At 51.6% G+C, this 8,496-nt stretch overlaps 4 protein-coding genes across 4 annotated transcripts; 2 read left to right on the top strand and 2 right to left on the bottom strand.

The window, feature by feature from the left end:
• Nucleotides 1–22: 22 nt before the first annotated feature.
• On the bottom strand, nucleotides 23–724 carry BO86DRAFT_444865 (Dabb family protein). Its single transcript, XM_025676408.1, has 3 exons — nucleotides 449–724; nucleotides 263–373; nucleotides 23–189 (listed from the first exon to the last, which is right to left on the bottom strand). The coding sequence occupies exons 1-3, from the start codon at nucleotides 509–511 to the stop codon at nucleotides 34–36; spliced, it is 330 nt and encodes a 109-aa protein (XP_025533055.1). The 5' UTR covers nucleotides 512–724; the 3' UTR covers nucleotides 23–33.
• Nucleotides 725–1,333: 609 nt separating this feature from the next.
• BO86DRAFT_394940 (uncharacterized protein) lies at nucleotides 1,334–1,742 on the top strand (the record flags this gene model as incomplete). Its single annotated transcript, XM_025673264.1, has 2 exons — nucleotides 1,334–1,581; nucleotides 1,640–1,742. The coding sequence occupies 2 exons, from the start codon at nucleotides 1,334–1,336 to the stop codon at nucleotides 1,740–1,742; spliced, it is 351 nt and encodes a 116-aa protein (XP_025533054.1).
• A 1,926-nt stretch (nucleotides 1,743–3,668) lies between these two features.
• BO86DRAFT_394939 (Zn(II)2Cys6 transcription factor) lies at nucleotides 3,669–5,583 on the top strand (the record flags this gene model as incomplete). Its single annotated transcript, XM_025673263.1, has 4 exons — nucleotides 3,669–3,911; nucleotides 3,975–4,634; nucleotides 4,700–4,962; nucleotides 5,031–5,583. The coding sequence occupies 4 exons, from the start codon at nucleotides 3,669–3,671 to the stop codon at nucleotides 5,581–5,583; spliced, it is 1,719 nt and encodes a 572-aa protein (XP_025533053.1).
• A 669-nt stretch (nucleotides 5,584–6,252) lies between these two features.
• On the bottom strand, nucleotides 6,253–8,157 carry gprC. The gene is made up of 2 exons (XM_025677688.1): nucleotides 7,345–8,157; nucleotides 6,253–7,291 (listed from the first exon to the last, which is right to left on the bottom strand). Exons 1-2 carry the CDS (start codon nucleotides 7,930–7,932, stop codon nucleotides 6,545–6,547), a joined length of 1,335 nt encoding a protein of 444 aa, XP_025533052.1. The 5' UTR covers nucleotides 7,933–8,157; the 3' UTR covers nucleotides 6,253–6,544.
• Between the last annotated feature and the right edge of the window lie 339 nt (nucleotides 8,158–8,496).

Genomic DNA, 8,496 nt, shown 5'->3' with positions numbered 1-8,496 from the left:
GGGGGGGGGGGGGGGGGGGGGGGGGAAGTAAATCTAAAAGACGCCGTTTGTAAAGTCGACCACCTGCACCTTTTCAATATCCCCGCCCAGACCCTTGACGAAGGCCAGATGGTCGGGATCCTTGTTCAGGTAGTACTCGCGGTCTTCCTCGGACTCGAACTCCATGACAAACACATGAGTGATGCCATTCTGCGACAGAGGGAGAGTTTAGTTTAATCCAAGCAGAAAAGTCTTGTTGCAGGGTTGGGGACGAGTGACTTACGTGCAACCCCTCGGGCGAGTTCTGTTTCCCGGCTCGGAAGGACTTGATGTATGCCGTCTGGCTGGTCGGATGAAGACACTTGTCCTTCAGCGCGACCAGATTGCTGCAGACCTAGCGAATAGATCCAGTCACGTTAGTGAGAATTCCAGTGGTTGCGTTTGAGGCAATGGCATAGGAAAAACGCACTTCTTGAACCCGGTTGGGGCTGGTTGAAGACTTGAATTGCAATTGCACGATGTGGGTTATCATGTTGTCTGGTTGTTGTTGTTGTTGTTGTTGATGTTGAAGAGGGGAATGGACTGGGCGGATGATGACGATGCCATGATAACGCACCAAGTGGCGTGTGGGGAAAGCAAATGATCAGTCAGCATGATCCTGGTCGGTTTCTTAGTTTCGTTGCGAATTATGGATGATCAGACAGGATTCCTTCACCTTCCATGTCCATCGACTTATCTGCACTGTCTTCCGGGTGACGGTTATCACTGTTGACTATATGTAACCGTTATTCGGCAAGACGTACAGATAGATTACTAAGCTTGGATTGCAGCGTCAAGTCACACTGTGGGCATAAGCCACAGGCATTAGACTTCATGTGGGATCAGCCCGGTGTAACGGTTATCACACTATTGGTGAGAAAATCCCCTTCTCATATCGACAGGGACTCGGGGCAGATAGTATGGTAGAATACCTACACGTAGGGACGAATAGTGGGTGGGCTTGTCGGGTTCCTTGGATCGGCTCCCGTCTTTGCCTCTTTTAGCCTCTTATCCTCATGCTTATCAGGAGAGCTACTAAGTACAGATTACACGGGCATATACTTTTCAAGAGATGTGCATCCAAACGAACATCGACTTACCTGACTTTGCAGAAAATGCTACCACAATCATAATATTGACCTGCGGGTAATGTCAGCCACCCCATATAGATATATCGATAGTCAGCCTGCATCCTAGCTACGAGTATAGACAGTATGCTTCATAAAAGCAGTATCCTGCCTCTCAGACCTAGCGAGAAACACATCCACTCACTAGAACACGAAGCCCTCATCCCCACTGCAATTCAAAAGGCAACATGCTCATCTTCTCCGGCAAGTTCAGCTACGCCCCCTACGCCACCAACGAACTGTTCTCGGTCGTCTTCCGCGACAACGTCCAGACCGGGGACCGTGTGGCCGTTATCCTTCAGTGGTCCAAGGATGCAGGCGGGCAGGTGAAGTCCAACTCGAACCACCATGGCACGGTCAGCAAGGTGTCTACCAATGGGTCCGGGGAGAAGGAGATCGAGTTCTTCCAGAAGGAGAAGGACAGCACCTACTATTGGTAGGGGCCCCGTGTTTTCAAACCTCGGATTAGTCGCTGATATCGCGATCAACTTTAGGTATAAGGGAAGAGTGTCGGGCGAGACGATGACTTTGAGTATGTGGAATAAAGGCGGGGAGGAGGTTACCAAGGATATCAAGCTGCAGCTTGTGTTCTTCTGATGGAAGCACTTGGCTTAGGCTGTGAGGACTTGTCTCTGTAGGTGTGTTGCTTGGGTCCGAGTCTACCGAATGAGTTTGTAGGGGATGTAGCTGAGACACTCTACATTCTTTATTTGGATTCATTGACCGAATATCTGTGAGGGCTCAACTTGCCTCGAGCCATTTCCAAAGCAGTGTCTGTAAAGGCTCATGGACGGGCTGATGCGGTCCAGTGACCTTTGTGTAGAGCTCCAAATATGGAAACTAGTATCACATTTCACTATATGGCTGGAGGCTGTGAAATAATCGATTTTTGACATGCGTAGTCTGCTCTCAACACATTTCTTGTTGAGGCGAAGGGTCCCGAAATATGTAACAGGCACCCCATCAGAAAGGCACTGTGTAGAGCCAAGTAGATATATCACTAATCCGACAGAACTATTGATTAGGTATATGTGACCTGGGATTCTGAGGCTACAGTGACAAATGATTGCTAGAGTGGCGTTGTTGTTGTTGTTGTTGAACTATGTTCATCACTTGACTACTGTGAGTGTGACCCGTCGATCGAGCGGCCAATATATGTAACATGATATCTCAACAGATTCGATTTAAAATAAAGTGGCATCCCCCCTCGTCTTCAGATCATAAGTTCAATAATAACACCCATGATATAGACCTATTAATTGTGACCAGCCTACATAGCATATGCCGTCGTCATACAAGGTTTGCTCCGAGTGGTTGTGGATGGAATCGAGGGGCTGCCACGCGGCGTCGGGGACCATTCGGGCTTTCCGGGCCTGATCCACAGGTTGAACCCCAAGCTGGTAATCTTATTAGGACATTTGACATTTAAATGAGAGCCCTGAGCAGTCTAGGCAAGCACTAATAAGAGAACTGCATAATTATAGGCTCGGGGCAAATTGCAACCGTCTTGAGCCGTTCCCCGAGTGGGGGTGGATAGAGGATGCCACAGTGCCACCACCTCAGTCTGACAGGCGTCGGCTTCCCTTCTTCTAGAACCCCGTAAATCGCCGACTAATGGCTATTGATCCCTGATTGGATGATACGTGGATTGAGTGAGCAGAACCCCGAGTCGGTGTTAAGGCAGTGGAGCCCTAACAAATAACAATAGTCATAGTATTGTATCCCGGATGACGGCGACGCATGATGATGAATGATAGTGAGTATTGATGGAAAATGGAAATGGATCCCGACCGACTGAATGCGAATGCGATGGAAGACGGGGAGTAATTTCTTTTCTCCGGGGAACCCCCTGACGGTCCCGTGACCTGAACCGGGCAGTCGGTACCGCCCGGTCGGTCGGGGAGACTATCTAATTCATCTCCTATCCATGAATCTACTTCATCCCAATTTCATGGTTCTTGAGTGTCCATATTCCCATCATTCATCCCCCTCCAGGGTGGGAAAACTCTCCGACCTGGACTCTAAACTGGCTTGCGTAGCACAGCAAGCCTCTCCCCTTTCATTCATGCAACAAACTTTCCTCACCTCTACCCCTCGGGGCATGCCTGCACTTTGGTCCCCGAGTTCAGGTCCCTCCAGTACAGTACAAGTACAGTATCTCTATGCACAAGTCGCAATCAGCTGCAAGTAAAACCGAACCAATCTCAAAGCATAATGCTCCGTTTCAGGTTTCATTGCGCTGATGGGAAATGGACCCCGGAAATCTAGACGCATGAAGTCATGAACAGCCTCCAGATGCAAGGCTGTCGATCTGTTGCAATGGGCCAATCTGCGATGGTCCCCGAGTCGGGGTCTCGCGGGATTGGATCCTGAGGATCCAAATCTCGGGGTTCAGATCCCCTTGGCTGCAGTGGATGGTCTTCAATTTCTCATAACGCCTCTCGCTCTTCCTTTATAATTCACCGCGATGTCGTCAGCCGTAGTCCCTGGGTCTGGCACTATGAACCAGTCTCTATCAAGATCATGCAGGATTCCGGTAAACCCTCCGCACTCGCCTGTGTACCCTGTCGGCGCCGCCATCTGAAATGCGATGCGCGCATGCCCATCTGCACTCGGTGCCAGAACAATAATCATGATTGTCGATATGTCCGATCACGTCGCGGGCTGCGGAGTAACAAGGCAGGCCCTGGACCGACAGCGGAAGAGGAGGCCGATGCTCTATTCTCGTCGAATATCATGAACTGGCTGGATGCCTCATTTTTAGATGTACATACATTACCCTTCTTTGCCAAGCAATCGTCGAAGACAACCTCTTGCTAATGGAACTAGCCAGATTGCCTCCTCGACATCCCTGACCTGAGTCTTGATATTTTTCACCAAGAGCCAGCGCCATCATCGCCAACGCCCGTGCATATCCCTCATACCGAGGACATCACCCATGATGCTATGGTTCAGCTCTACTACCATCACTTCCATAGATCGCATCCTATACTGTTACCGAGACGGGCGCTGGCATCGTCCGTTGCACAGCATATACCTGATTATATTCCTGACATCATGCGCTACATCGGCAGTCACTATGCTTCTGCTCCAACGCTCAAGGATGGTTTCTATCAGTCTGCTTACACCGTTCTCACCGCCCCGAAGGATGGCTTTCAAGCCCAAGGCCTCCTCCTGCTTAGCATCCTGGAGCATTCGCATGGTCGTGAAGAGGCCGCACGACGACTTCTCCGGGAGGCCATCCAGGTTGCGTACAGCATCGGCATGCAGACCCAGGCCTTTGCCCCGAAGAACTCCCACGGATATCCCGTGCTGGAGGAAAGCTGGCGACGAACCTGGTGGGAGCTCTACGTCACGGAGGGACTCATGGCCGCCATGGGCTCCGGGCAATGCGGGGTGCTCTCTTCAGGATGGGAGGAGTCCGATGTGTGGCTCTCTATACCAGAGGAGACATACAACATGGCTGCAGGAGGGGCTAGTGGTAGCGAAGTAGGCACAACCCTGACCCCATTCCCAAAAAGGGTCCAAAGGGTCCTGATCTAACAGCCAACCAGACCAAATCCGAACCTCTGACCCTGTCCTCCCTTTCCGACTGGCCGTCTGACCTCACCTCGTCCGTCTCCCGCATCTACGCAGTACAATTTCTTCGAGCTGTGCTCGAGCTCAACCAATCCCTCGACCCCGCGATCGAGACACAAACCGAGACGCTGGACGCACGGCTCGTCTCCCTACTCATGCGCTTACCCTTAACCCCCTCCATTACCGACGCATCCACCATCGACGAGATGGCCTTCCAGGCTCTAATGATCACTTACCTGTATGCTTTCCGATTTTACCCCCTTCTTGACTCCCCATCATACACAGCCACTAAACAAAACCGTATAGAAGCCTAATCCACCTCCACCACCCCCATTCAACAATCCGCTTCGCCTCCTATCAACGCGCAAATCCCCAAACCACCACCACGACAACCAATCCGTCCTCCTCATCCTCCTGCACAAGACTCCGCGTTCTCAGCCCGTCATCATCACCCGCATCCGCATCCGCATCATCAACACCGAACCCCACAAACCCCATCCCCTCCGGCCACCTCCCGCTCAACATTCACGCCCAAAAGATGCTCCGAGCCGCCGACCTTATCTCCAACCTAGCCACCCTCCCCAGCTCCGTGCAGTCCCGCACCCCCTTCTTCACCTGCGCCCTGGCGCTCGCCATCGTCGTGCACACGGCGACCTTCATGATGTGTGCGTCGTCGTCGTCGTCACCATCATCTTCTTCTTCACCTGCTCCTCCTGCATCTTCGACCAAGAGCGCCAAAGAAGATGCCCTGAAAGCGCGCATCGAGCTCGGAGTCGGCGCCCTGCAGGTGCTAGGCCGAGTGTGGCCGCTAGCGAAACAGGTGCGGGGGGAGATGATCGAGCTGTATCGCGGGAGGTGATTTTCACGTCGCAACCTTGACGAAGCACACGAGACAGCCGCCAGACACAGAACACAGACAGAAAGAGTCGGGTTTGCCTATTTGGCTACTTTCCATGTGACCATCCGACCACAGTAAAGAGGAATCAGCATGTGACGGAGGGGATGTCCCTAACCCAAGGGAGTGGTAACGGCCGCCTTTTCCTTTATTCATCCTCAACCTCTCAGTCGATTCTTGCATACGCATTTGGGAGGGGCTTTTAGTTGGTAGATAGCACAGCACAGCACAGCACAGCACAGCACAGAGCGATTCGTTCTTCTTGCATTATATATATACCATATCATATCAGACGTTCTTCAATATACCGGGAATTCATGGAAGGATATCTTTTCCCTTTTCCACTCTTTCTCCTTGTTGTGGTTTTGTGGTTTTGTTGTTTTGTTTTTACTCTAGCTTAGTAGAGGATTCTCTCAGTATTGGTGGGACCTTGCACGAAGTCAACAATTCCGGAACCTCTACTCAGGCATCTGGTCATGGTGAATCAGTTGACTTGATAATGACATCACGTTGCATGACTTAGTTCATCGAAACCACGGGAGAGCTTGAGACTGGCACTAGTTAAGGACGGCTTTAGCTTAGCAAGCATGGCTTTGAGGATGCTTGGTGGTCTCTAAATGACAGGAAGACTTCTATGATAGGTTTGTGCATCTCGTAAGGTATGGAATTCATGTATCAGAAGGTCAATATATACATGGGCATAAGTCTTGTGTGTCAATCCGGGCGTTGACATCGACCCGGCAAAAAAAGTAAAAGGAAAAGTCGGGGGTGAATGTCCCGAGCCCCCATAGGTCAGGGTAAAGAATGAAAGAGGGGACGTGAAATTGAATGTATGATATGAAAAAGGGAATGTGAGTATACAAGGCGTCAAGGTGTCCGAGCCATCGGACGGGCATCACATTGGGGCGGCCGGCCACTGCGGTCTCTATCTTCCCCACATACGGGCTGCTTGCCCATTGCCTCTGTCGGGAGAGCCGTCGAATGACCCCTTGCTTGAATGATCGCTCGCCTCGCCCTCTACTGGGAAGGCCGGTTCGCTGGTGATCTCGATCGTCGTGTGCTGATACACTTTGCCCAGGGTCGACAGCTCGACTCCGCTGGGCTGGACGATATTGTCGGTGGACCCGTCGCGTACGGTGCGTTCCATATCCTCTTCTTCGTGGCGCGCCATGCGAAGGGCACTGATGTCGGTACGGTTGTATTTGGGGTCGGCGGTGATGGTTGTTAGATGATTGTTGTCCGTCTTGCGGTTCTTGCTGCTGGTGAACTTGTAGCTGTGATCGTGACTGGGTTCCGATTCCAGGATGAGATTGCGGCGAGTCAGAGTGTACAGTAACGCGTCGACCAAGCCAGAACTGGTGATCATAGCACCGGCGACACAAAAGTAAGCAACGTTGGGAGCATCTCCCTGTGCGGTGGCCATGCGTCCGGCGGCAAGAGGAAGGGAGAGCACAATGTAAGCGATCGGATAGATAACCATGTATCCGATAACACGACGGAGGCGCTTCAGACTCTCGATGTGGCTGTTGCCCAGAATCGCGGACTGCTTGATGCGGCGACGGAGTTGGAACCACATAATGGCGTAAAGCGTGACGGTGCCGAACTCCGCCAGGAAAATCCAGATGTAATGTGTCCATAAACGCATCGCTTCGTAGTCTTCGCTGATCCAGCACTAACGAACAAGTTAGCTTGTCACAACCGCTTGTCATGGACACTGATTCTTACCCAGGCCCCCGAGGGAATGAACACATAACGCCCATGTGAAGCGAGTGGAATGACAACCAGAATGGCGACGAAGACCCAAATCCCCACCACAGATGCCACGAAGACCCGATGGCTCAGTTTATAACCTAGAGCCACCAAAAGGAATGTATGAATAGCAATCGCGAGCACAAAGAGACCACTAGACGGATCACCAATCTGTAGCCAGAGACCCTGGAGGAAACACCCAGCAGTATCGGCAGATATCTTGTCCTCTTGTATCCACTTGAGGCAAATCAAGAAAGCGAGTGACTGTTGCAGATCGGCCAACACAAGGTTATAGATCAGGATGATGTACTGATTGTAACCGATATACCGTGCATAGGATCCCCGCCAGAAAACGAGTCGATAGGTGATGAAAGATATCAAAGCGAGTGTCGCTAAAAATGAGAGAATGGCCATGACCGAGACGGCAATGAGACCTTTGCGCTGAGTGCTCGGAAGCGGATCGATATCCATCGTTACCCCATCCCTCAAGTATGTACGAGGAGAGAGACCATGGCTATCATTCTCGAATGCTCCCAGAGCATTCAGTACTTGAACAAGGCTCATGATTGCGACGTCTTTGAACGTGGCGAGTCCGGATACACTGCTCTCACATCCCCCTCCTCGAGTAAATAGCAATCGTTGCAGCAGCGCCCCGGAGGGAAGGACGACGCTTTTGAAGGGGCAAAGATCGTGGTCACTGGGTACTCGATGGGTCGACCCAAAGTTTGAGTTGTTGTGAACAGACCAGAAGGTGCAATAATCGGCACGAGCTCAGATCAGGGGGGACACTCGTTGCACCCTTTTCCGAATCCAGGAGAAAACGCTTATCGCAGGTTCTCAGAAGTAAAAATGAGAGGGAAGATGGAGGAGGAGGGGGAGATAGTAATTCTCCGTGGCGGTTGAAGAGGGACGAGCCACAACGGTATGGACTGGATTAAAACCACCGGCAACGGCGAGTGGACCATTGTGGGGAGATGGGCCTCTAGTAAAGCTTTTTGATGGATTAGTTGATAATTAGCTGCCCATCATATCCTCCAGGCTCACTCGTGCCCAGAAGCTATCACCGGGAATCGTTAGCCTCCTAGGGACGGAGTGAGAGAGAGAGACGGCTAGCCCGGTGAGAAGTGG

This window comes from Aspergillus japonicus (genome assembly GCF_003184785.1).
Source record: "Aspergillus japonicus CBS 114.51 unplaced genomic scaffold BO86scaffold_2, whole genome shotgun sequence".
In the NCBI taxonomy this organism is placed as follows: domain Eukaryota; kingdom Fungi; phylum Ascomycota; class Eurotiomycetes; order Eurotiales; family Aspergillaceae; genus Aspergillus; species Aspergillus japonicus.
The sequence above is the reverse complement of the archived record's forward strand: the minus strand, read 5'-3'. Positions and strand labels throughout refer to the sequence as shown.